General features: G+C 44.8%; 1 protein-coding gene across 11 annotated transcripts in view; it reads left to right on the top strand.

Annotated features, from left to right (window-relative positions):
• The window catches only part of LPP (LIM domain containing preferred translocation partner in lipoma), a 318,754-nt gene that overhangs the window by 138,476 nt on the left and 153,940 nt on the right, over positions 1–26,338 (top strand). For all 11 annotated transcript variants that reach the window (XM_064721315.1, XM_064721322.1, XM_064721313.1 and 8 more), the window contains one exon: positions 9,307–9,419. In XM_064721315.1, coding sequence (XP_064577385.1) covers positions 9,307–9,419 — 113 coding nt within the window. The remainder of the gene's footprint in view (positions 1–9,306; positions 9,420–26,338) is intronic.

The following is a 26,338-nucleotide window of genomic DNA, read 5'->3' as shown; positions in this document are numbered from 1 at the left end:
GTGAACAATTCATTTCAAAGAAGAGAAAGTCTGCATCATTTGTCTTCTTCTCTACTTTCTTTGTTATCAAGAAATACAGTAGAAAGGATATAGAGCGTACAAGCATATAATATACAACCCTCCTTCTTTTGATTTTAATCCTGATTTTGTTCTATGTTCTAGCCAGTTCACATGGGACATTTCTAGTAGGTACCAGCAAAAGGAACCCAACCACCACTATTCCATATAAATATATATTTCTATACATTTATTTGTGGAGTTAGAATCATAGAACTGTTTAGGCTGGAAAATATCTTCAAAATCATCAAGTCCAGCCATTAACCTAACACTGCCAAGTCCATCACTAAAATTTGGATATGCAACTTTGCTATTTATTTTGAAAAAAATATTATAGAGGTGAATTCTATGTATCTAACATTAAATTTTATCTTAAATTATCTTCAGGGATTAAGGATGTAATTTACTGTTCAGTGTTACAGCAGTGAATTAGAAGGCAATTAATTTTATAGCAGAAAGAAAATCTAGATGCTTTTCTGCTCCTGAGTAGCACTGACTAACTGCAGTGGAAGGAAGAAAGCCAGTGCTGTTTGTATTGGTGTAAACAGTGAACTGAGATACATTTGATGAAGACACATTTTGCTTTCATCTTCCAAGTCTGGATGTTTGTAAGTGTGACATTGGGAGGGGTGGCAAAGAGGATGGGAGGACGCAGCGGATGAGTGACCCAGTTTGAAAATTAGTCCATGGGGATTTGTTTGATCAGCTCATCTGAGCACTGCACTTGCCTTTCCCGCTTGGTGGTTGTGCTCCAGTCTCTCAACCCAGGAGCAGATGACTCAGTGAAGAGAACATCTTGAAGGGAGGTTGACCCCCTCCTCCAGGAATGGTCTGCCTATGGCAGTGGGTTTTGTTGTCCCTCTCCTTTGCATGCTGGGCTAAGAGAATGGATCCAGTCCTTCCAGATGTTCTACAGCACAGCCCACTGCTGACTCTGAGGCTCAAGCCAAGGCTGCAGCACATGGGTTTCCTCTGTCTGCTCAGATTGCAACTCACCCCCAGAATGGGAAAACAGTACAAAAACAGGCATAAGCAAAGATAAATCCAGCATTGCTTAAAACTGTTGGCTGCAGCTTCCAAAACTCGAGGAAGTCCCTTGGTGGTGAAGAGCTCTGTGAGATGTTTTTTTGTGATCTGTGCAGTGTTTTGTATTTCATCACTAGGGACAGTGAACAGTTTGGTTGAAGATAAGATAGGTTGTGTCTTAAGGACATGGTCCCCATCTTCCCTGTCTGCTGCCTCAGGGGAGAAGGCTGACCAAATAAACAGACTCATTTTCACCGTGCTTTGCAGCAGCAGCCAGGGGAAATGAGATCCTAATCCAGTAGCGTAGTTAATTTTTTTCAACTCCTTCAAAACAGCCCTCTAATAAATTAATGCATATGTCAACTCTTGTCAGAAGCTCTTAGCAATGAACAAATGAGTTCAACACCATAATCTAATAAACAAATAGATAACCTGTTCCAGTTTGTTCTGAGTGAGGTGGTGTTTCCCTTGTTGAGTTGTTTCGTGGACCCTTCACTCTCAGAGAAGAAGAATGGTATGGTGGGAATGCAGCCCATTTCCTCTCCAGGACAGGGTTTTCTCTTCTGACTTAAATGCTCTGATTTTCACTTGTTTACATGGAAATCTCTCCTCTATTTTCTGTCATTTAAAAAAAAAAAAATTCATTCAGAATGACTTTTGTCCCCATTATTGGATCTGAGCAGCTGCAGCTGAAAGTGAGATCTCGTTGTACTAGTTGCTGCACAAGTGAGATGAAATCATGCTCACTTCTACAAATAAACATAGCAGATAAGGCGAAGGGAAGCTTTTCATGCTGGTGGACAGAGACACAGTGGGGTTGTGACATCCCCAATACCCTAAAAGAAGTATATGACAGGGAAGAGTGCTTAGAGCTTTTTTGTTAAATCTTACGGTTCTTCTTCTGCCTTCTATTTTAGCACAGATTTTTACTGAAGTTTTAAGGTTCCATGAACTCTTTCTTGTACCAGTTCAACTTCAGTCCTTTGCTAAGCTTTAGTAAAGGACAGTTGTGTTTTCCGTGGGTCACATCTATGGCAGAGAGGTGGGCGTAGGACATTAGATGGAGTGCTCTGCCCCACAGTTGTATGGAAAAATAAGTTTAAGATTAAAATGCAGCCTTCTGTCAATGGCTTTGTGCTTTGTAGGCCTGATGTGCGTGTGGGAGGACAATCCAGCATGGGGCTGTACCTGCCTGCCCCTCCCTGCTACTGCTGGGGCTGCAGGAGCATTGGCTGGGATTTGCCAGGAATGATAACACTTTGTGTCTACAGCCACCAGCTGAATGGAAACAATCTCATCAAAAAAACCCATTGTTTTCACAATGAGGGGCGTCCACTGTGGTGAAACAGCTGAGATTTTGCATAATTTGGGGAACTGAATCCTTATCTCCTACCCTCGTGCTAATTACTGCCTTTGGGTGTTTTGAGAGGGAGGTCAGTGAGTTCTGAGTGAAGGGGTGGAGGGGATTTCCCACATTGGTGACCAGAGCTGGAGTGAAAGCTCTTTGTACAGAGCTAAAGACAGCATCTGTTTGTACCAAATTAAGCTGCTCATTAAAAGCTGCACCACTTGCAGTGAGCATGGCATAGCGTGCCAGTGCTGCTCCTTTTTACAGTCATAAACTTGTGGGCACAAACTTGCAAGGGGCCCAGTCCCACTTGCTATGCCTGAGTGGTGGTAAAACCCAGTTACCTCTGGAGAGGGAGTAAAAAATGGCTTTTGAACTGCTGCCTGAGCTCAGCCCCATGCCAGAGCAGCCAGCGCTGGATCTCCTCGCTGGCACTCTCCCATGTGGCTCCTCTGTCCCCACCAGAGTCTCATCTGCTTCTCCTGAAAGCTTTAGTACCTTATTCTGGCTCTAGTAACACTGGAAGAGGTCCAGAGCGATTCCGGCAGAGCTATTTTGGATTTGCATTTGCAGGAGGAATTGTACCTAGAGGTTTTAAGCTAATCGCACGGTCATTTTTTCTCTGTATATTTAACTACTGAGGTTAATTAACATTTCAAAGTTTCACAGGCTGCTTCTTCCATTATCTCAGCCAGCTGTGGTGAAAGGCAGTGTGGCAAGAGGGTGGTAGTCTGACTGAAGTTGTACAGATTGGAAAATTGCTGGGAATTGTTTCCAGTGAATCCCAGGGATTTAAATAGTTGGATCGCAGGGTGAAGGTGGAGGTGAGGATGAGTAAGCTGCCATGGTGCGCATTTCCTATTGACTTTCCATGTAGTAAACAAAATTACCAGATGATTGTTGGCATGTGGTGGGTTTGGATTTTTTTTTTTTTTTTTAATTTAAGGAGAATATTTTAAGCAGGACTGTGATCGTAGTCCTGAACTGTAGGGGACTAATGTTCCTGTTCTCCAGCTGGGAGAAACTAATTCAACATCTTGTGTTGTAAACACTCACTCATTTTAACTGATTACACCTCCAATGTTCCTCAAATCACTAAAATTACTAATTGCTATTCCTTACACATCAGAGAGTGAATCCTGAATAATTAACCCCAAATAAAATTAGATGAATTGGCCCTTTTAATTAGAATCCCTGCTGCTGTTTGTTCTGAGCTTCCTTTTCTTACTGTTAAGAGACTTTTAGAATGATTAAAACTGTTTAAGACTTAAACAGCCAGTGACCTTTTAATACAATGTAAATCCATAAAAGCAATATTTCAGCTAGCAGGTGGTGAAGTAAATTTTCAGTGCAACTACCTGACAGACTCAGTATTCCTTTTTTAAATGCTGAGGATGAAATTAGCCAGTGTGGGGGTTTTTTTCCTTCCTCATGCTTATTAATACAGTAGCTGATTAGCACAAGTAGTTCAAATGGTAGGATTAGTGATTGGTAAGAGTGGTAATTTAAACAGTGCTTTGGGTTGCTGGAGCTGCTTTATTTTAGGAATCACAGGCCAATGTGGTATTTTTAGGTGGATTGTGGAGCTGGTATGCCATCATGCAACAGTTTCCCCTGCACTGACGTGGTGTCAGTGACTCCGCACAACATGGCTGGGGCCAAAACATTATTTTAATTGTGTGTTTTTCTTGCCTAGTGATGTGTTAAGTACAGATGCTACAGGAAAATGTTTACTTTGGGAAACTTAGTAAAATGTATGTTCACACCTAGGAGGCACCAGGTCACATCTAGCTTAAGTTTTCTATAAAAATCCTGTGGTGTCACTGTGCAGTAGGAAGTTTCCCAGACCATGTAGTAGTACTGGGATATTCTGCAGGCTCCTGCAGTGGTCACTGTGGATTGCAGGCTCATGGTAGCCTCCATCAATAGGATTTTAGCTTAGTGCTCAATGAATTAGGATTTAGGTGCAAATCTCAATTGTTTCAATGTCAAAAGCTTTGGCTTTCTGCAGTAGAAGGTAAGTACTTGACCAAGCAGTGCCTCTGTCTGCTCAGTACTTTGCCAAATGGAGTCTGGATCAGAATGGAAACACATCAGTGGGGTTCACTCCATCACTGTCCTTAGTCTGGTCTGAGTCAGGGCTGAACTGTGTTTCTCAGGTGATTCAAACTGATTCTGAACCAGCTTCAGAATGAGAAATTATCAAGATTATAGTCAGAAAGGATTTATTTTTGCTTGAAAGGAGAAAATTGAAATCAGCATCTGACATATGTTGTCATCAGATGTCAGTCAGAAGTCTGAGAAGACCAGTGTAAACCCATTTTTTTTTGTTTAATAGGTTTCATTAACTTATTGTTTCCCTGAAAATTATGGTGTTTTGCTGTTTCATGTTTCTCTGTTTTTTTCCCCCCAAAGAATCTCTTTCACTGAACATGTGAGCCCTTCTTCTAGTCTAGAAGCTTCAAAGCCGCAAATCTTCATGTCTAAACTACTATGTCTGTCAAGGGGGGGAGGCAGTTACTGTGCTACAGTTCATTTGTTGGCTGGCAGATATATCTCCTGAAAACAAAGACTTGAGACATGAGCTTGATCCAGCAAAAAATGAAGTGCACTTAAAATTTTAAAGGTTAGCCTGTAAGTGAGAATGGTGTTTGCTGTGTGAGGCAGGATGTTTTTCTTAGCTCGTACTTGTACCCAGAAGGCGTCAGGCAGCCAGTGGCAAAGATTTTGTGAGTTTCTATTCACCCTGACAGGTTTGTGCTGATGTACGTGTCTGTTAGGGCTTTGAACAGTTTTATATTTGTATACTTAAAAGTGTAATGGTGAAATTATTAAAGCTCCTTAGAATGTGTAAGAGGGGAAATTTTGGGGTGGAGAGGGGTAAAACCTTGCAAGTGCAACTACAATGGCACAGGTTTGATTGCAGCCAGAAGCCAGACTGGGGCTGGGAGGCATCACTTCTGCCAGTGGCTCTGCTATTGCTTCCCACCATAACCGCGATGGACTCAACTAATTTCTGCCTAATTACTCGTATTTGCACCATACAAGTTTTCTCTTGCTCAGGGTGGGCCCTGAGGGACCCCAGGTGGGGTTTTTATTACCGGGCTGGCAGTCCCATCCCTGCTGGCTGCATTGGGTGATGCTGCAGTGCAGGAGCTGCACGGGTGCTGAGGGAAGAGCTCAGGGCTGTGGTTTCACGACACGTTGCGCCGCTGCATCTGAAATAACCGAGCTGGGCACGTGTCTCACTGCACAGCTCCTTCATAGGTTGACTCACGGTCTGCACAGCTGTATGAAGGGGGAATGAGTAGCTGGTGCAGCAAGGACTGTTTGTTTTCTCTTCTTAAACATATGGTAACAGGTAGAGATTTCTCATTGTAAGAGCTGGAGGCAGTTTGTGTCTTGGTGTGATTTCCTACCTCCATGGAGAGATTTGCCATTGGAAGGCAAGTCTCTCTGCCTGCCTTGAAGTACAAATTGCTTTCTGGAGGTGCCTTGATACCTCTCTGTTGACAGAACTCAGTGCAGTCACTCTTACAACCTGGAATACATCCAAGTGTTCAGGTTGATGTCAGGTGAAAGTCAACCAAAATGCTGGTCTTGGTGCTGAACAATAATCAATATTAATGAGCCTTTTGCCCATCTTATTCCTTATTCACAGAGGGCCAACCTGGTTAAATCAGTCAGGAGAGGGTGAGTGCTCAGGGTGGGATGTGTCCTCCCCCTGCCATGGGTAACTGGTAACCCCAGAGCCCCGTTCTGCTGTGGCTGCGGGTGTGCAGACCAGGGACAGTCCCTTGCCCAGATGGCTCCCACCTCGCTCTGTGACACTGAAGGTGGCCAGCAGTGGCTGGCAGTGATGTGCTCTGCCTGCACATGGACTTCCCTGCCTCCTCCCACGGCTTGCCTGGCTCTGAGTAAGTGAGATCTGACTTGCAAAGCTCTGGAAGTGAGAGAAGACAAAGGTGCACTGTAGGGACAGTGTGCCTGAAGGGAGTGTCAGCTGGCTTTCAGGCTCTTTTTCTCTTTTACTCGCTCAAACTTAGACATGTTTCTTCCCCACATCATCTAGAATCATTATGCTGCTGAGGACACAGATTTTGGTCATTGCATGCTTCCCTCTCTGCCGGAGGGAGACTTCCAGCAATGCCAATAATAATAATAATAGTGCAGGGACAGCTTTCCCTTCTGCATCCAAGGGAGTATTCTCCTGTGAGTGCAGTGGGAACAGCACTGGGTCCTGTGGCTGTGTGGGAAAAAGGAAGGCGCAGTGGCAGAGTAAATAACTAAAGCTGTGAAGGAGAAAGGTCCATCTGTTCACAGAGTACCAGGAAAAGGCCAAACATCTGCAAGGTCCCCCCAGTTCATCAGGCATCTGCTCTCTGCTTCCCAGTTTAAAAACCTTCCCACTTGTGGGGAGAGTGGAGCCAGCAGCTTATCTAACACAGGATGGAGTCAGCAGAGCTGGGCTGGGACGTGGTGGAGCCAGCTGTCTCCTACTGCAAAGAAGTGTTTTCTTCCAAACTCTAGGAGAGAGCTCTTGTCCTTCGCTCCTTTTCTGAAAAATCTTGCCAATTTTCTTTTTTTTTTTTTTTTTCTTTCAAGAGGAGTGGGTCTTCCAAAGGGGTAAAAATGGTATTTTGTTTGTGTTTATTCTAACAGTTATTGTCAGATACAGACTTCTGATTATGCAGAAAACCTGGCCCTTTCCCTGTCTCATCTCCTCCAGCACATTCTCTACCTTGATTTTCCTTAGGTGTTTTGAAGGATTGTAATAAAGCAAGAGTGTCTGACTAATGTGCTGTGCAGGGAGATCAGTCTTAGGCATCGGAGCCAGGACTGACTGAAAAACATCATCTAAAGCATAATCTTGAGAAGTCTTTGTTCACTGGAGTTGGATTTGTTTGCAAAATCATGTTGGCTGGTTGGAGGGTCATTTACAGAGCAAAGGAGAAAAGTTTAAGAAGCACTCAAATATCCCAGCATTTTTTAGAACTAACCCCTTAGATATTAATTTCAAAATCTCTCTACTTTTCTTTTGGTTTGGTATTGTATTTCACATTATTTGAAATAAAAGATTGGATTAATTATCGGGCAATGAGGAAGATACTGCAGATATTATTGGACATAATTTTTTAAAAAATCAATTCTGAACTCTATAATAGCATGAGCCAGTGGGTTTCGTGGGATTTTATGTATTGGAGCAACATGATTGTCTTAAATTAGTTTTCAGTCTGTTGTTTTTGAGCATCTGTATTTAGGACAATACTTTCTTAGGGATTCAGAAGGGGTTTTTGAGTCCCATCCATGCTCATTTTGGGTAAAATGGGAAGAAATTACTTTCCTGTTAAATAACATCTCTGAAAGTCCTAGGGGAAGTTTGTGTCTTTCAAGAGTAATTCAAAATAGAAGAGAAAAACTTTCAAGGGCTGTGGACCCATCTGCTTCCCATGGCAGAGAGCTTGGAAGTGTTGTGTTGGCTCTGCTGCCCAGCTGGTGCCCGTGCCTGCTCTGGGCTGAGCCTAGGGCTTCAAACCTGGCACAGGTGGCCCAGAAGGCTGCAGGTCACAGGGGTTTGGCTCAGCACCTTCCTGAGAGGTTTGGAGCCTGCTCTTGGCATTTAGGGGTGTTGCTGAGGGCCTCTGGCCTGGACACAGTGGGATGCTGCATGGAGATTTAGAGGGTCAAGCAGGGAGTTCGTATTTCCTTCCAAAAGCAACAGTTCCTATATATGTGAGACATCACACTTTTATTAATCTGAAACCTTCCTTCCCAGATGCTGCACACACAAGAGCCAACAGCAAACAGCTCTACTTGCAGCATCAATCTTCATAGGAAGAAATAAAAACATACCAAAGTGGTCCAAATTGCAGGCAGCTGCCTTCCCTGGAGACAAATCCAGTGCTAATGGCAAATGCTCTTTTTCCACCATTAGGAGGTGCTTTCAGAGCTTGCTGTCCTGCTCCTGCAGCCTGTGCTGCTCTGTCCTTGATTTTTTTCTCCTTTCTGGTTCCACGTCCCATGGAATTCTCAAGGAGAACTTCTCTCTGCTCCCACCTCCCATCTCTTTGCCAAGCTGGATGGCTTCACAGCCAATGTTTGCTGCTTTGTCTTCCCATCAGCACTTCTGGAAGATAAACATGAGCAAGTTGTATTCTAGAAATTTTGTACATCAGCCCCCTTGTAAAAATCCAGAGTTAGAGAGGTGGATTCATGTGTGCTTGCACCTGGCCCATCACGTGGCTGTTGTCACTGAGAAGAGCCTGTGATCTTCCCAGGAGTTCTTTACATGAAGCTATGAACTCCCTGTAGGAAGAGGAAGATGCAAAGAGTGTGTCTGCCTGCCAGCAGCAGGGCTGCAGGAGATGGGCTGGCCTGGATTCTGGGCTCCAGCCCTCTGTGTGTCTTTCTCAGCAGGGAATCCCTGCTTTTGGACAGCTCTTGATGCTGTCTTTATAGGGATCAAGAGGAGCTGGCATAGTTTAGCACATGAGGGAGGTGAATTGGATGGGATCCATTGAAGGGTTAGACACAGGCTGTTCATTAGTGCAAGTTCTGTGGTTGCCTGGACTAGGTTTGAGATGTGACTTGGATCTGTGGAGCTGCTTGTTGGTGCCTTCAGGCTTTGTGGTACATCACCTTTTGCTGTGGAATCTGAGCACCCCTAAGCCATCTGCCAGTGTTACTGAGCTGTGTAGCCATTTCCTGAAGCAGTGAGGGGTGAAGCTGAGCATTTAATGGTCAAATAATATGTTATGTCCTGTGCCACAAAACCAATGGGCAGAGCTAAGAGTATTGTGGAGTTCCTCCTAATCATCCACGTTATGATGTGGGGACATGCTGCTGAGTTTAAATTCTCCCATTCTCTTTCCTAGGGGACTTCCTTCCTCCTCCTCCCCCTCCTGTGGATGACCTTGGGAACATCACATCATCACAAGGTGCCTTTCCCCCCCCACCCCCTCTGGATGATGTTTCTTACAATGTACAGGTAAGAAGACAAGAATTTTGTCATTTGTGCAGAACCGATCCAGAAATTGTGGAAATGAATGAATGATATTACAATGAGGTGGCAAAGTTCTGGTTAAAAATCATGGGTCAGGAATAACGAAGTCAGCTTTAGCAAGCTGTGTTTCCCAAGCAGAGAGTATTTCCATTCAAAACTTGCTGGGCTATTAAAGGATTTTTCCCATCCGGCTTGAATTAGGAGACTAATTGCCTTATGTCGTTGTGATGGCGGATGGGAGTGGAACCTTCCCAGAATGAATTGTTTTCTGGAATGGCCCTCTCCTTCCATGGACTGTGGAGAGACTTTAGGGCAGTAATCTGATCCTGAAAATGCTTTGTTTAGATGCCTAAAATTAAGTGAAGCAAATAAGCACTGGCCCAGGCCACAGTGATGTAATTGAGACCCTTTTTACCCTCTTTTTGCTGGCTTGGATCTTCTAGATTGGCTACCTGGATGAAAATACAACTTCTAAGATGCATCAGGTGATGATGGCATGTCCAAAGTGGATATGGACAGGCCTTGAACACCTTTACAAGATATGAACACTTTTGTGTAGGTATTGTAGGTTTGCCTGGAGTGCCAGGTTTCTGTTTGCTCAGGCACATTCTGGAGAAATGCATTCAGACTTCTGGGACAAGGCAGTCGAAGTGATCAAGGAGTGAGGAGCTGATCTTCCCAGTGGAGACCAGAAGAGTTTGTCTTGTTAGTTGAGCAAAAGGAAGGCTGAGGGTGGGTCTGGTTGCAAATTTGAAATATGCTTGGGGAATAAACCTGTATTTCAGCTCTGTGTGGGTGTTGGTGCAGGAACAGGAGAGGCTGAGCTTGCCAGAAGTACCTGTGTGTTGGTGTTTAGAAATTTTCAAAGCTCTGGGGCTCCAAAGATCTGGAAGAGCCTTCTGTAGGAAGTAGTGAGAACAAAGAGAGCATGGTCTAGATTTGAGGCTGTTGAGAGTTGTGTAACCACATATCCACACACATGGGGCTGCCCTTGATGGCCCTGGAAGAATTGTGGCAGTTCTGTATCCCTTGGTGGGTTTGAACATGACAGAAGGCCAGCAGGCAGGCGTTAAACAGAATTCAAAGGACCTGGCTTAGTTTCTGACCCTCTCACCAACTCTAGACTCACTTTGTCTGCTTTGTGCCTTGGGAAAAACAAAACATTCCCCTCCCTTATGGGCTTACTGGGATGGCAAAGCCTCAGGCTTTCCTGCAGTGGGCACAAGTGTTGAAAGCAGCCTTTGAGCAGGAATGGGTTAATGGGGATTGTGTTCTCCCTTGCCAGGAAAGGCTGCAGCAGTCAGGGACATTGCCAAGTGCAGAGCATGGCTTTTCCCAGCCTTGGGGGAATGAAGTAATTCCCTAGCAAGTGTTGGTCTGTCTTTTATCTCTCTGAGAAGAGTGGCCCCCGTGGGAGCAGGGAGCTTCCAGAGCCCTGGGATCGTGGAGCAGCAGCTCCTGGCAGAGGCAGGCACTGCCTGCATGGAGCAGCCTGGGCAGCAGGAGGGGGCTGTGGTGCCCCACAGGATTCCCCAGGGTCAGGCTTCCCCCTTCGCCCAAGGAGAGGGCCTGGTGTGTTTATTGGAAGGAGCTCGCTCCTGCCATGGCTCCAGAAGTGTCCCTGAGCCACTCGAGGCTGTCACGGGGCTGTGCCCCTTGGTAGAGCCACTCAGCAGGACAGCTCTTCCCTCTGAACTCATGGGATTGCTGATTGTCACACCCTTTCTCTCTGGCTTTGTAGAACTGGGACTGGAGCTGAGTTCAGTGCTGGGTTTTAGCAAGAGCTTGGTTAGAGAGGGATTCCTTTGCGTGGAATCCTGCTCAGGGGAAGGGGAGCCTAGCAGTTGTACCTGAGCAGTCCTGCCTGTCACCATCCCAAATGTACTCCCATACAGCACACAGAGCTCCCTGCCTTTCCCTGTCTTTCCTCTGTGATCAGAGAGGTCACCTATTCCTCTCCCTTTTTCCTTCCATTTTCTGTAGGAGATCAGGAGCAGCAAAAGTCATGCTGAAGCAAGATGTAAAGCCCAAGAGAGGAGGGAAAAGGCAGGTGGCGCTGGAGAAAGCTGCCCAATGCCTTTGTGCATCAAACACAGTAATTTTCTCAACTCTGGACAGGCGTTCTTGTGCTAAAGAAATAGAACAAATGGTGACTGTGTTCCTTCTGCTGTGAGGACATGGTTGTCTGGAATCAAGGAGCTTGTGAACATGTGTTGTATTGGGCTCCAAGAGGCTGATTTTGCTCCCCAGTGCCAGACTATTCCCATGCCTCAGTTTCCCCATTGCTGAATGTAAGCCCTGGAGCAGCAGACTCAGTTCCTGAGCATTGCCCAGACCTGAGGCTGCTCTCTGGGTGGTTTGGCCCCTGTGGACCTGGTGAGAGCCCTCCAGTTCTACTCCAGAGTTTGAAATTCCTCTGTTCCATCAAATCAGCCATTTTACACCAGAAATTTCTCTCTGGATAGTGCAGTGCTGATGACAGCTTATGAAGTATGTGTGCTGTGGGGCTCCAGGTAAAGCTTTTTATACTAGGTGTTAAGTTGATGAGGACAGCAGGATAAATGTTTAGTTTATTATCAGTTTGTGTGTTACTGTTACCAGAGGGCTGAAAGCTGCACAGCTTATTGCAGTTTAAGCTGTAGCTTAAGAGCAGCAGTTAAAATAATACCCAGTTTTCATAGACCTGTTTATCTCTGGATCTCTATTTGGACAGTGGAACTGGCCACTTAGGATCAGATCCAAAAAGGTACTTTAGTATCTGACTTATGCTCTGATGGAAATTAGAGGAGGGCTGGATCATAAAATACCTTCGTGATAGATCTGGCATTTTCTTGTAATTTCTGTTTTCCCATCTAGATCCGTCATATTCAGATTCACAGCAGGGCTGTGAGGAGGAAAGGGGAAGGAAATTGAAACTCTTTTCTTATTAACTGGAATGCCTTTTTTTTTTTTTTTTTTTTTTTTAGAAATTTTTAAAAAAAGGAAAGAAAAGGCAATATTTATTTTTAAAAGAGTGTGTTTGGGCTGGGGGAGAGTTGTGTGGGGAAGTTCCCCTTTAGCTGCAGCGGGGGAAGGCAAGGACTTGTTCCCAGAATGGTGCTGAGGGCGTGGTGGTGGCGTGTTTGACAAATAAGGACATGAGCAAAGAGCCTTTTGCCACGTTGGCCTGGGCTCAGTTTGAAAGAGAAAGAAAAAAAAAATTTTGGACGGGAAGAAAAATGAAATCACTGTTTGTCAAAGGGAAATAGATAGATCTGGGAGGGAGGGAGGCAGACTTTTATTATGTTTTTGCCTTCTGGTTTCAAAACAGGCATCTGCCCAGGCCAGGCAAAGCCAAAGTGAGAAATTCTCATCAGCTGCCTCTCAAGCACCCTATTTGCTCACAGAGAGGGACCCTCACTCATGGCTCTGGTAATTCCTTCCTTCCTTGCCAGGCAGGGCTGCACAGCTCTGTGAAAATCCAATTCCTGTCCCATGTCCCATCCTTGTGAATGCTGTCTCAGGAGTCATGGGTACTATGGCTTTGAAATTACTGGTTCTATGTAAAGGGGAGGGTCAGAGCCCAGCATTTCATGTTGGGGCAGGATCTGGGTGGCTCAAGGCACATGTGACCCTCAGCTGCCAACTTGCCAAGGGCCACCTTGGGAAAACATCCATTTAGAGATCTCTACTAATTACCTGCATGTGCTGCATCTGCAGATGGGTCTGATTTTCTTTTGGGATCTGAGATGCTGCCACAGCATGGGAAGGAGAGGATTGTGTTGAGCTGGGATGGCACCTCTCTCCCAGCAACCCCCAGCTGTTATCAGTGTGGCTTTTATTGACAGGCCACAAAACACTTGACAAAAGAAATACCACTCTCTTCCTGATAAGGAAGCTGGAGCAGGGAAAGTGCTTTGCCTAGGTCATCAGGCTGACCAGCAGCAGGCTAAAAATAAGACTGAGATCTCCTGTGTCCCAGAGCAATTCTGCCTGCTACATCCCAGAGCCTCATTACTGTAATAACTGCAAATTAATGACTAAACACCATCAGTGCCTAAACATAGGAACAATTTGGGATATATCAAAGCAGATGTGAAGAAATGGCTTTAGGTTGGGGGTTAAAGTGAAGAAAAAAATCGGACTTTGAATAGTTGCATGAAGTGCAACATAAAGAATTTTAATATACCAATTCTTGTTAAAACCATCTATGTTTGGAGGGTCTGCAGGGCTGCAGCTACATGGGCAGGGAACTATGCCTACATTCAGAGCTACTGAACTCTCCAGTGGTGTTGTCCTGTTGTGATGTGCAAAAAATCAGCCAAAGGGCTCGAGTTCCTCTTGCCAAGGAGTTTTGGAAGGGGAGAAGCTGCAGCGCGTTCTGGAGGCATGTGTGCCTTCCTCTGTGAGGCTGCTCCTGACCTGTCTCAGTGCTCCTTGGAGCTGGGAGAAGGTGGGAATGTGTTGATAGGTGTGAGAGCCTCATCCTCGCTGGGGAGAGGCTGCCAGGTGTTTTGTGTCTGACTCTGCTCCCCGCGAGCGGCGGTGCCTCTGTGGGCTCTGACTCACTGGCTGAAGGAACAGCCAGGACACAGGAATTGGTTTTGGTTTTTGGTGGTTTTTGTGTTTTTTTTTTTTTTTTTTTGTTTTTTTTTTTTTTGTTTCCTTTGTTTTTTTAAAAGCTCACTTCTGAATTTTGGGTGCACATCTTGGCAAATAGCTGGGGAGGAGAGAGCATGAATTTTGCCATTGGGGGCTGCTGCCTTCAATAGCTCATCTCCTGTTCAGTGGCTGGGCTCTGCCTGCTGGTGCTGGGCTTGCTTTAAATCACCTGCCTTTTAATGTGTGGAGAAGCTGAAAAGGCCAAAGAGAGCAGAACATGTGTTCAGCCTCCCTCTAGTGCTAGATTTTGTTAATCATCAGGATTAGTGGCCTGGTTGTAGGTGCTTGCTGGCAAGGAATGTTGGTACCACAGGGCAGCTCTCGCTGCTGGCGGGGCTGCCTGACTCCAGGAGGGATCAGTAACTCCCAGAAACTCTGTAAATAAAGCCACAGTCTGTGTGCATTGCTTGCCATTCGAGATCCAGCTTTCACAGATTTCTAACTGTGACTTCTAACCTGTTTTATTAAAATCCATGTGATAAGCATCTGCCTTTTATCTAAATTGAAACTGTGTCCAACAGTAAAAATAAATTACCTGGTAATGTTAACCCTTTTACTCGAATCTTGGCTTTGAAGGAATGCTTTTTATCTGTTTCCTTCCTGCCTTCCTCATATGTTTGAGAAGCAGGAATGTGCTGTGCTCTAAGTTAAACTTAAATAACATGTATGTTCTCTGAATGTTTAAATGCTCGCTGGGTCTCTACAAGTCAATAACTGTTTGCTCTATAATAAGGGGATTTAGGTTCTAGGGTGAGAAAAATCAGTAATATAACATCTGTATATGTTGATGAATATTGAGATGCATGAGAGATAAAATGCATGCATTACTTATATGTGTATATATATATTCACACCCTATAGATATATGTATGAGAAAGGAATCATGAGTGGGGTTATAGAGCAGACTTTCACATTGTTGGAAGCAAGCATGCACATTTTATCCCTGCTGCTTTTTCCTCCCTTTTTGTGGGTAGCATGATCAGTAGATCCAGGATCACAAGAAAAAAGGAACACTGAGCACTTCTTTCAGGCAGCTCTTGATGCATCCCATCTTATACACGTTTATTTTACAATGCCAAACCACATTCTATTTTAAATCTTTAATGAACCTCTGTTCCCATCCATGTAACTTTCCAATTCTTACTCTCTTCAGAATAGACAAAGATGCTTATTATAAACCACAAATTTTACTGAAAGGGTAAACTGGAAAAGTTTTAATTGTGCAGTATGAGCCTGCCATTCATCTCCCTGCCTGGCTATTTATATCTTGGCAATGTTATAATGCAGCACAGCCTTTAACAGCTGAACGTCTCAGCAAGGACTACAAAGTAAGCAAGGACCCAAACAGTTAACTGTGCTTATTATTGTCATCATGCTTATTACTGTGTTATTTAATGTATTTGTTATGTTACTGTTTAATACAGTCACCCAGCACACAGGATGTGCCAGGACCTGCACACTCGTGCCCTTTTTGGCAGGGGAGCTCTGTGCTGAGGCTGGGAGATGCTTTCAGAGATGAAACAGGGCAGCTTCTGATAATCTGCCATACAGCAGGTGATGAGGTGAAGGAACAGAAGAAAGCAAAAGCCTGGTACAGGTCATGTGTAAATATGGATATGGGACCTACTAAAAAGTCATGAGAGGAAACAGAAAGGTCAGAAATGTTGGTGCTTATGATGGTCAGAGCTGATCAAGGTAAATCCATCCCAGGTTAAGACACATGTGCCAGTTTGGATCCAGACAGAAGCCTGGGCTCCCCCAGTGCTGTGCCCAAGACTACAGACTCTGGTGGGCATCTCCTTGGTCCTGTGAACACATCTCTGAGGGACACTCACACTGCAAATGATGGAGTCAGTCACAGCTGGCACCTGCAGAGAGTTTAATCTGTAACCTGGATTATACCCATGGGTAATGGAGACATGAATATGGAAAGTAATAGTGGAGGCATGGAGAGCATGCAGAAAAAGCAGGCAATTTTATTCTGTCAGAGCTTGGCTGGTGACAGACCAAAAGCAAGCAAATACATCATTGTATCTAAGGTAGAATTATTGAAGCAGAAGGAAAATAAAAAGATAATGAGGATGTGGGAATTCTCCTATCAAAGCAGGTGAGCTGTGTGATGTGATACAGTGAGATAACATGACCAATGCAGAAGTTTCCATTCTTCCCATATCTGAGTGCTATTCAGGTCTGCTGTTGGGTTACCAGGTCCTAGGAAAAATCTCTTGCAAGACGGGTTGCTCTTGTCTCAGATCCTGGTTAGCCTGTGTTGCATTAGGGAACTATAATGCAGCAGCAAGACTAAAACAGACTGTCAGTAACAAGAAAATGCTAAAAACTGCAGCAGACAAATTATTATGCCTCTTTTTGAAGCTGGCTGGCATTGAAAAAGGTGGTTTAGAAAGTCAGTCTTTCCATGCATCTTGGGCGTAGTGGTAGTCTGGAATGTGACAGAGCAGAGTCGGGTTCCCACCGTGGGTCTGGTGCTTTAAGTACTCTGCTGCTGTACAGTGTTAAAGGAGCTTTGGCCAAACAAGATAAAAGGAAATAGAACTCTAGTGCTTGGGGAATCCAGTTGTGGCCTAAATTCGGTTTTAGAGCCCTGGAGTTTTTCAAACAGTAGGGCAAACTTCATCCTATTTTTGATGAAAATTTTATCTGGCAGCAATGAGATGTGGATATGGAGAAGTTGTGAGAGCATCTAATTTCCAAGAATGGAAGTGGCTGAAATGCAGGTTCCTGTCTCTGTTTTTCAGTTTCCATCACTGGTGAAAAACAGCTTCAGCTGCCATGAAGGGTGGTTTTGTTGTTAGAAAATGTTGCCTCTGTGGGGAGTGTGTGGCACAGTGACTGAGCAAGCTGGAAGATGGTAGAAATACCAGTGAGAAATGTTGCAGCCAGAGCTGAAGGAATTTGTTCCAGACATGATTTTAAGTGTCTGCTACCATAAAACTCCCATCTTTGAAGGACCATTCTCCACAATTGTATTTTCCAGTTTGATTTGCTGATTAAAATGCAGGATGCTGATTAGCTTTAACACACAACAGGTAAGGAAAAGCATCTGGAAAACATCATGTGACTGCTTTACTATTGGTTTTAATGGTGAGAGAAGTAAAATATAAACATTTGGGAAAGCTGCAGCAACCCCCAAGTGTTGCTGAAGCCAGTAAGCAACAAAGGTGCTTTACAAACTCCTGTCATTCAGCAGTCCTGAGGCACAGCTCCTTCCCTCTCCATCTCCAGGTTTCTCTTTTGCCATGGAAACTGCCTCACGTCACGTTAAAGGTCTGGCCTTCCTCCCCAGCTCCAATTGCCTGCCCCTTCCTCCTCTGGCTCTGCAAACTCCCCCAGTTCAGCCCTGCAGTCCCTCTCTGTGTGTTCCTGAAGGATGCCCCTGCTGAGGGCTGCAGACACGCATGGCTGGTGGTGGGGCTGCCTTCAGGGAGCAGCTGTGGTCAGTTCTGAGCTTAGGGCACTCTAAGTGACACTTAGAGACACTTAGGTAAGGAGCACACTTTCAGTGCAGAAGTTTGGCTTCGGTGGTGTGTTGACCCCAGCAGAATTACAGTTAAATGCTGTTTTCCTGAGCTCTAATGTGTGCTGGGTTCTAATGTGTGCTTTTCTGAAGCATGAATTCTGATTGAAAGACATCACTTTACATTCATTTATCTGTATGTGGACAATATCCAACTTCAGAGCTCACTCAGGGGGGATCTGCACAGTGGATTCCATTTTAGGGCAGAACAAATTATTGTTCAGCTTTCTGTGTGATTTGGGTGTCCCTTTTCTTCACTCCTAAGTGTTCCCACTTAGGAGATGTGTAGAATGTAGGGTGTCCAAACAAGACAATTGTTAAAGAAAAATAAAAACCCATGGTCAGCCAACGAAATCCAATACCTGACACACAGCCTTGAAGAGAATGTAGAAGTGAGTCTAATGGTTTGGAAAATGAGATTGCAAATTTTGTGAAGGCAAGAACTTTCTTCAGTGAGTCAGACTGTGGGGTTTGCCCAGCTGAGCCCTGCCTGCCCCATGAACTGCAGCCACTGACCACCCCAAAAACACGTAGACTGAGGCAGAGTCCAGATTTTCCCCTTCTCAGCTTTGAGACATACAGTAGATTTTTAACATGATTCATTTTCTCAGAAGCCAAGCCCAAGCCATTGACTTTCATGTAGTTTTATACATCCATTTTGCTGACATTTTGCCAGGTTCTCTGGGAATCCTTGCAAACATTTTGGCACTCACCCCTTCTATTACAGCAAAACAAGCAAACAAACTGAGAAATATGTTATATGTTTAATTTCTGGACTTAGTGCTTAGTCAGGCTGTGAAATTGACCAGCCAGTTTTAATTTTACTTTTTTTCTCATTGGTAATTTCCTAATAGCTTCACAGCCCATGCTCAGGAATGCTTTCTCAAATTCAGAGAAGCTTGGCTGTATGCTTAAACTTCATTAAAGTTGATAGAACTTAAGCACACGTGTAAAATTAAGCATATGCTTATGTTTTATACAGTCTTTTTGCAGGTGACACAAACAGCTGCATATGGGTTTCCAATATGTGATTAAATTCAAAAGGGAGTTTTTAAAAACAGTTTTAGTCAACCTTAATTTTCTGAAATTGGTAGCTTTAACAAAACCTATCTTTTTTGATTTAAATTGCCTGAGACGTGTGCCTTTTAAAAAGCTCTTTATTTAACTGTCACAATATGCAGTCTTGTGTGGGATAGAGTTTGTTCATGTAAATTTAATTTCCAGTTAAACTGGTGCAAACACAGAGTGATGTCAGTAGATCTTTATGGACTGGCAGAGCTGTTTCTTTCTCACCTCTGCCGAGGTGGGGGCCGGGCAGAGCCATTAAATTGTCAGCTGTGCCCTTCTGCCTCATGCAGATCATAAAGCTTTGCCTGGTCACCCAGGGAGACCAAAGGCATCCAGCCTTGAGCCACAGACATCAAGGGGGGGAGAAATCTTGGAAGTTTGTTTTAACATTTAATTGCCAGCAGTATTACACATAAATGAGTATCTCTGTTATTTCTAAATGGAATTTCCCTAGCTTTGGCTTCCCGACTGCTGTGTGTTTTTTTTCTCTTTTGCTAGATTGGAGAGTCTTGTGGTATCTGGCGTTTTCATTCTGTGAAACTGTTTAGTTATTGCTGTCGAGCTACTCAGTCTCCTTCATAGATGAAACCAAGTGGGTTCTTTACGTGTCTCCTTTTCAGCTGTTTTCTGCTTTTTTGGGGCATCTCAGATTCCTAAGCTACTGCCTCCCATGCTGGACACGGTATGTTAGTGCCAGACTCACCACAAGTGTTGAAAGAAGTAAAATCACCTTCAGCTCTGCGCTTTCTTGTGCCTGGTGGGAGATGGTGTTTGGTGTGGTTTTCTCCTCTGGATATAAATGCAGCGTCGTGGGGCTGGGTGTGACAGATTGCCTTGAATGCAGGTGTGTGCAATTTGTGGCTTGTCAGACACATGCCATGCTGTCCGAGGCATCCTCCCCTTACCTCTTTTCTCATGCCAGAAAAAGAAAGATGAAGATCAGGACTTGGCAAGGATGTGAAGATGAAGGGAGTCTTTGCTCTTTCATATCACCAATGGATCTTTTGAAAATGTAACATTCATGTCGTAAGAGTTGGTGGGAAGGTCTTCTGTTATTGCAAGGGACAGCTAATGAGATATTTGGTTTCTACATTGATTAAACTTTGCAGCTGTTTTGGGGTAATTGGCCGCTCTTTGGTTATGGTTCCCCTTGGAGGCAGATGATGAAATATCCGCTATGTCCTCCTATTTCTCAGTTTTTCTGTAAGCAGCAATGCTCTGTGGGGAACATCGGCTCTGCTTGATGGCTAATTAGACATTAATTTCTGACGATATTGGAGCAGATTTTAAGTTGGTGGGGGAGTGGACAAAGAAAGGGGAAACTTTTAACAGTCACCATAATTGTCAATAATGAGTCCTAATGTAATTGCATTAATTAAAAGAAAAGGGACATATTCCCTGCTGCTGTAAAGTTAGTTAAAGTCAGTGAAAGTCATGCTGGGTCAAAAGAACTTCATGACCAGCTGTTCTTGCCCTGTGGACAGACAGGTAGTACTGTCTTGTCCAAAGTGTAAAGAAAAAAAATTATATATCCCAGTTCTTATTGTATATTCGGCTGATGAACAGGAATGTTTCACAAATTCAATTTAATTCCCAAGGACGAGTAATTGTAACTCCACCCGGAGAATATTAAATTGCCTTAATGGAAAAATAAACTGGTTTTATTCTCCCCCTTCTCTCCCCACCTTCCTCATTCCGTTTTCAAATAACTTTATGTGCCTCCTTAGTTATTAATACACTTCTCATCTTGCTGCTGATTTTGCATCTGGTAGCGCTTAACACAGACAAGACTCCCAAAGCTTTTGATCAGACATGTTAAGTAAACTCTCAGGACTGTCGGGTCTGCTGCTCTGGCAGATGTTGGCTCGTGGGACTCCTCCTCTCTCTTCATCCCCTGGCTGTTCCTTATCAAATCCATCCTGTTGCTTTCATGTGCTGAGGATTGTGGTGCCTTTCCCCACGTATTCCCTGGCCCACAGCATGGACATCCTCTGGTCAGCTGAAGGGCATTTGTTGTTTTGCTGGTTTTTGGTGTAGAGCCCAGGGAAGCACTGCACTTTTAAAAGCCCCATTTAGCCAGCCTTAACATTTCCAGGACTTCCTTCCATGAGCAAAACAAAACAGTGAGGAGCCCACAGAAGCTGGGTGCAGGTTTATATGCCCGAGGTGGAGGTGCCAGCCTGTGCTGCAGCAGGGAGCTGGGTAACACCATCCTGAGCCTCAGGGGACTGGACAGCACAGGACCTCTGTGTTGGCATCTCCAGTTCCAAGGCTCCTGCAAGCACACTCCTGGACTGCAAGGAGAATTGTTGAGTGCTGTTTGCTGCATCTTCTTTATTCCTGTTGCATAATTGCCTTCTGCTGTCCTCAGGGTGGCAGAGGGACAGGGAATATTGCAGATCTTCTCGTGGTCCATTGTTCATGTCCCATCAAATCAATCAGTCATCCACTGCTGGCATTTGATCCAGGGTTTCAGCAGAGTGTACCCCAAGGCCTTGGATCCTGTTGGCTAAACTTCTGTGATGCCCTTCCATCCTTTTTTATCTCTGCTCATTCATCTAATATCCATGGCCAATTCTTGAGAACTCTGGCCTTACCACAGCTGTTTCAGGCAAAATCTTCCCCCTGGTTGTAGGGGCAGGAGCTGCTGGAAGGGAATGTAGTCCTGGATTGCTTTACTGCTCCTCCACACTGGTGGTATCCTGCCTCCACCGATGAGCTGGTGTTGGGGCTGGGGCCCTGCTCAGGATGAACAGGGAGCAAGAGCTTATTAAACAGTGGTGACCACAGGCCCCACTGATCCACAGTCCAGTTGCTAGCCATAGCAGTGGCTCAGACCCAGCCCTGTCATGGGAAATCAGGGCCATCCTGCCGCAGAATTTCAGCTGGAGCTTGAAGGGCTTGGACAGGGGTTTGCTGTCTCCTGGCATGTTTTGTGAGGCCTTGGGTGGCAAATACAGAGAATGAAAAGTCCTTTAAGGAGCTAGCTTGGCCCAAGGGGCTAGTGTCTTCATCTAGTGGCCTGGAAACTTGGTTGTATCTCTGAGTTTCAGCACCTTGCTCCCACCGCTCTGCCTGCATTCTGGTATCTGATTGACAATAAACTCCTTGGGACAGGGATGTTTCCTAGGTATTGTGTGAACAGTGTCTGTCACACTGATCTCTAGGGAAATATAAATCTCTATTATCATACAGATTCATAACTACAACAAAGTCTTTGCTTTTTTTTTTTAATCTGTGCATCCTGGGAGGCTGAGTGCAGATGGCTGTAGTTTCTGTTGTCTCTGCTAGAAGAAAGGAAGGAATGGGTTTCCAGGTGTTGGCAGAAATCTAGGGCTGTGGTCAGTTATTTACCTGCAGATACTGGAATGTACTCTCCAGCAGATGTGATTCCCAGCAGGTGTCAGAGGGTGGATAGAAAACACAAATGGAGACTTCATATGAATGTCTCTAGAGCCAAATCAATCACTAGTGACCAGAGGAAAATGTAAAAGGGCAGCAAAGAACATTTTATATTTATTGTGTGTCTTGGAGTTTTCTTCCATGAGTTTCTCCTGCTGCTTTTGAAATCTGTGTAAACTCATAGCAACCACAGTGTCTTGCAGCAGAAATAGCTCTGCAGCCTAGCAGTGTGTTGTGTGACAAAACACCTACCCCTTTTCCTTTGTTTTGAGACTGATGCCTCCTAGTTTCATGCGTTCTTGTTATCTGCCTTATCTGTATTTTTTCTTTTTAAAAATGTTTTATTATTTGCACTTTTCATAAGCTTCTTACACCACAGTGAGTTTTTAAATCAGCTGTTAAGGTTTTGCTAGGTGTCTCCTAGCAATGCTTAACAAATAACTTCCCTTCATCTGCTTGTTTGTTTGCCCCAGCTGAAAGCCCATGCAGTTCTTTACCACACCTTGTTGCCCCAGAAATGAGTTCAGTCTGGATACCCAGTACTATTTGTGTTTTCCATGACTGGAGAAATTAATTGTGGGACTGTGGCTACCCCAGACTCATTGCTGTAGGTGTGGCTGAGCACAGCTTCCTTTACCCCACTGTGCCTTCTGCAGTTTGCTGTGGCACAGCTGCTGGTATGAACTTTGCCAAGGGAAGGTATTTGGCACATTCACTGGCCCTTTTTGGGACCATATAGGCTGGTGTGTAGTAGATGATCACCCCCACCCTGTTCAAGCCCTATTCCAGGTAGGCCTGACCTTCCTCTTTACAGTGAAATCTTCAAAAGTGTCTGGAGTCAAAGAAACACTGCTCAGTTAAATGACAGTGGCATCTGAGAGGCACCAAATGGTGCCTTCTTTAAACTTTTGAAGTGTTTTCCTTTGGTCCTGCTAATATCCAGCAACACAAACCAGGTAAAACTATTCTGTGCCTGAAAGAATGAAAGAGCAAGGGGAAAAAATAAATCAAAACCTAACTTCCCTTTGGCTTTTATCCTTGATGTCATCAAAAGACTCAAAAGGATATTTCAGGCCTGGCTTCAGCCTGATGGAACAGCAGGGAAGTTCTTTTCTATTAGATCCTTGATACAATCACATCTGGTGAAATCACTGTGGTCACATCTGCTGAAATCTTCCATCATTTCAGATTTGTTTCAAAAGACTTAATCTTTCTGTTTTTAAAGGGCATGACTTCTTTTCCAGCCCTCCTTGGTGCCTGGAACAGAGATTAGGCATCAGTCAGGGATCTCAGCCCCCCGGATGCTGCAGTCAGCCCTTTTATCCATGTGCCTGCGTGGGGGGACAGCCTCTTGGGACTGTTTAAATTTACATTAGGGAATGTGAAAGAAAATGTTTACACTTGTCTGTAGGCTTAGGGGAGAATAGACACAGCAGCTCTTGAGGGTGCTTCATATTCCTGATAGATGCCCTTCAGTGTGCATCTTTTTTTGCCACTGCAATGTCTTTTGGGGCTTTGGATGGCTTTTGTGACCTTGGAAAGAAGAATGAATAAGAGACGAGGTAGCAAGGGTGTGTGTATGAAAAGAACCTTGCCTCTGGCAGTGATATTGTTAGAGAAAGTGCAAAGAAAGAAAAAAAAAAAGGAAAAATTAAACACAAGTCCCAGCCTGAAGTGTATCAAGACTGAATCACTTCCTTTTTTCTTCCTGGTTAACATTTCTCACAGTTTCTTCTTGTCAGTACAGTGGATACTATTGACATCAAACACTTCTCTGTCCCTCACCTGTCCCCAGCTAAAATAGAAAGTAAGAACTGCATCCTTCTTGCTCTGTCTGCATCTCTGTCTAAGCCCAGTGCCCAAGGCTATGGAGCATAAGGAGAGGCTGACTCCTGTGTTGTGTGCCCTTCCCACCCCCTCAGTGCCTATCCCAGCCTGCAGAGTTTGGTGGGTGGCAGCCATAGGTGCAGCCTGGTGGAAGCAGGCAGTGGCCACTGAATTCATCATCTATACCACCTCATCTGTGGCTCACTGGCTTTTACTGGGGGAAAAGACAGTAAAGCCTTTCAGGATAGAAGTCCTTATGTACTATCTACTCACTCACAGCTCCTGATTTGCCTAAATTCCACTTGCTCCTCTTGTGACCTTTGTCCTTCCTTTGCCCCAGAAGGCTTTTCTGCTTTTCCCTGTTCTTGGATGTGTAAATGCAGGAAGTGTTGATGTGTTATAGCTCAAAGAGAGCTCCCAAGCACCTCAGGCTAAAACCAATGTACCAAGAGCAGAAGGCACTGTGGGCTCCCAGCTTTGTTTTGAGTCATTAGCTGTGACCTTTCCTAATATCCATGGTGTTCATCTCCAGTTTTCACTTGTGAGTTGGGAGGTTATCAGTGACCTGTGATAGCACAGCGTGTGAAATGAGCTGATGTACAAGAAAGGTTGTGTGTTTAGCTGCAGCTCTGCTGTCTTGGAGGTGTCTGCACAGATAAACCAGCACATTTCCCACAAATGACAGCTCACCTTCCAGGGACACAGTTCAGAGGATGAGCTGGCCACAGCACTCAGGAAACATGTGCTGAGCTCAACCTCTGTCAGACAAGAGTTTTGAAGTGGATGGAGAGATGGTGGATATTGATGCTGGAAATTTACACTACGATGAGCAAAGTCAAATACCCAAAGTATTCAGGAGTTTGGCCATTGCCTTGTGCTGGTAGAAGATACACACTGGGGCTCGGGAGTTGCTTGTAGCCTGCCACCCGTGTGAGCAGGTCAGTGCTGCAAAGCCACACTCCGTGTTTCCCTGACACAGCAGCACCACCTGGCACCAGCAATTGGCTGAGAGGCCAGCCTGGCAGCCCACATGGCATCTCTCATCTCAGGGCTAATGCCTGGCCTGAGCTACAGCCCTGCAGGGCAGAGAACACGGCATGGAGAGAGGGGAAAACAGAATAAAAGAGATGGCTGGGCCTGGGTAGGGAAAGGAATTTGGAGCAGGAGTTGGGAATGACATCTGGGAGCCAGATTCTTCTCTGTGAGCCCACTGCAAGGAGCTGGCTTGGTTAAACGAGAGACATTCTTGTTCCTCTGCTGAAAGCTGCAAAATATGATAAGAGGAGGTGATCTAGGGTTGTGGGAAGAGGTGGCATCTAGGGAAATCATTGTGCTTTTCATGTCTTTTAGCTCAGGGAATAGCCCTACAACTCTTTTAGCACAGTGAGGCAAAATTTGAGACCCCATGTTGACCTCTGCACTGCATGTTCTATAATGAATGTTCCTTGGAGTGGTGTGGGAAACCTGTGGCACTGACTGCTGTTGGCTTGTAGGATTAACAAAAGTAAAGCAAATTTTCATCAGAGCAGAGTGGGTTGATGGGGCTCAGGAGTGGATTACCATCAGAGCTGCTCTGAGCTGCACACCAGGAATTAAGAGGCAGACAAGCAAACCAAGCAGTGAAGCTTTCTGCTGTTTTTCTCTCTTTTGACTCAGAGCAGAGGCTGATCCAGGGGATAGGAGTGTAGGCGTTGCAGAAGTTCACGTGAGTGGATAGTCTCTGGCATGAGTAATTTGTTGGACTGGGTTGGCTTACGTTTGCTTTTTGTCGAACTCACGTTGGCTGAGCCAAAGATAGCATCCTTTTTCTTTTTAAACCCATTTTTCCATATTCTACTGGCTGGAAGAGGGGGCGCAGAAGCGACATGTCTGCAACAATGCCATAAATCCAGACAGAAATAGAATTAGCAGTTCCCTCTGGTTCCGGTGTTTGTATCTGCGGGGCTCTGAGCTAAACCAGCCCGGGCTCCTCGGAGCAGAGCTGTGTCTGTGTGAACCTGTTGTGCCTCGGGACCTGGAGCTCGGGTTTTGTTCCAGAACAATGCCATAAAACTTTTACAGGAACGTCATGACAAAGAGCATGGGAAGAGGAATAGCTTAACCCTCTCTTGCTGAAGTTGGTGTTGCAAATGCTCCAGTTTGCCCACGCAGCAAATCCTTGGGTTGGATATTGAGCACTCTAGGGAGAGAGAAAATTCAAGATTTGTGGGGATGGGGAAGAAAAAGCAACCACAAACCTTTCTTTGTGAGGATTACCATTTCCTAAATGTCTTTAAAGTCCATTTCTGCCCCAGTAGACCCTGGCATACATCGGTAGTGTCATTTGTTGGCACTGTTGCACTGCATTATGTTCCTGCATTTTAGAGTTGGGCTCTTAATCTATGTTGATTATGTTTTAATTGAATAAATAAATCAGAGCCCAGAATCAATA

Source organism: Zonotrichia leucophrys, chromosome 9, assembly GCF_028769735.1.
Source record: "Zonotrichia leucophrys gambelii isolate GWCS_2022_RI chromosome 9, RI_Zleu_2.0, whole genome shotgun sequence".
NCBI classification, from domain to species: domain Eukaryota; kingdom Metazoa; phylum Chordata; class Aves; order Passeriformes; family Passerellidae; genus Zonotrichia; species Zonotrichia leucophrys.
Note: the sequence above shows the minus strand (reverse complement) of the source record. Positions and strands in the feature narration are given on the sequence as shown.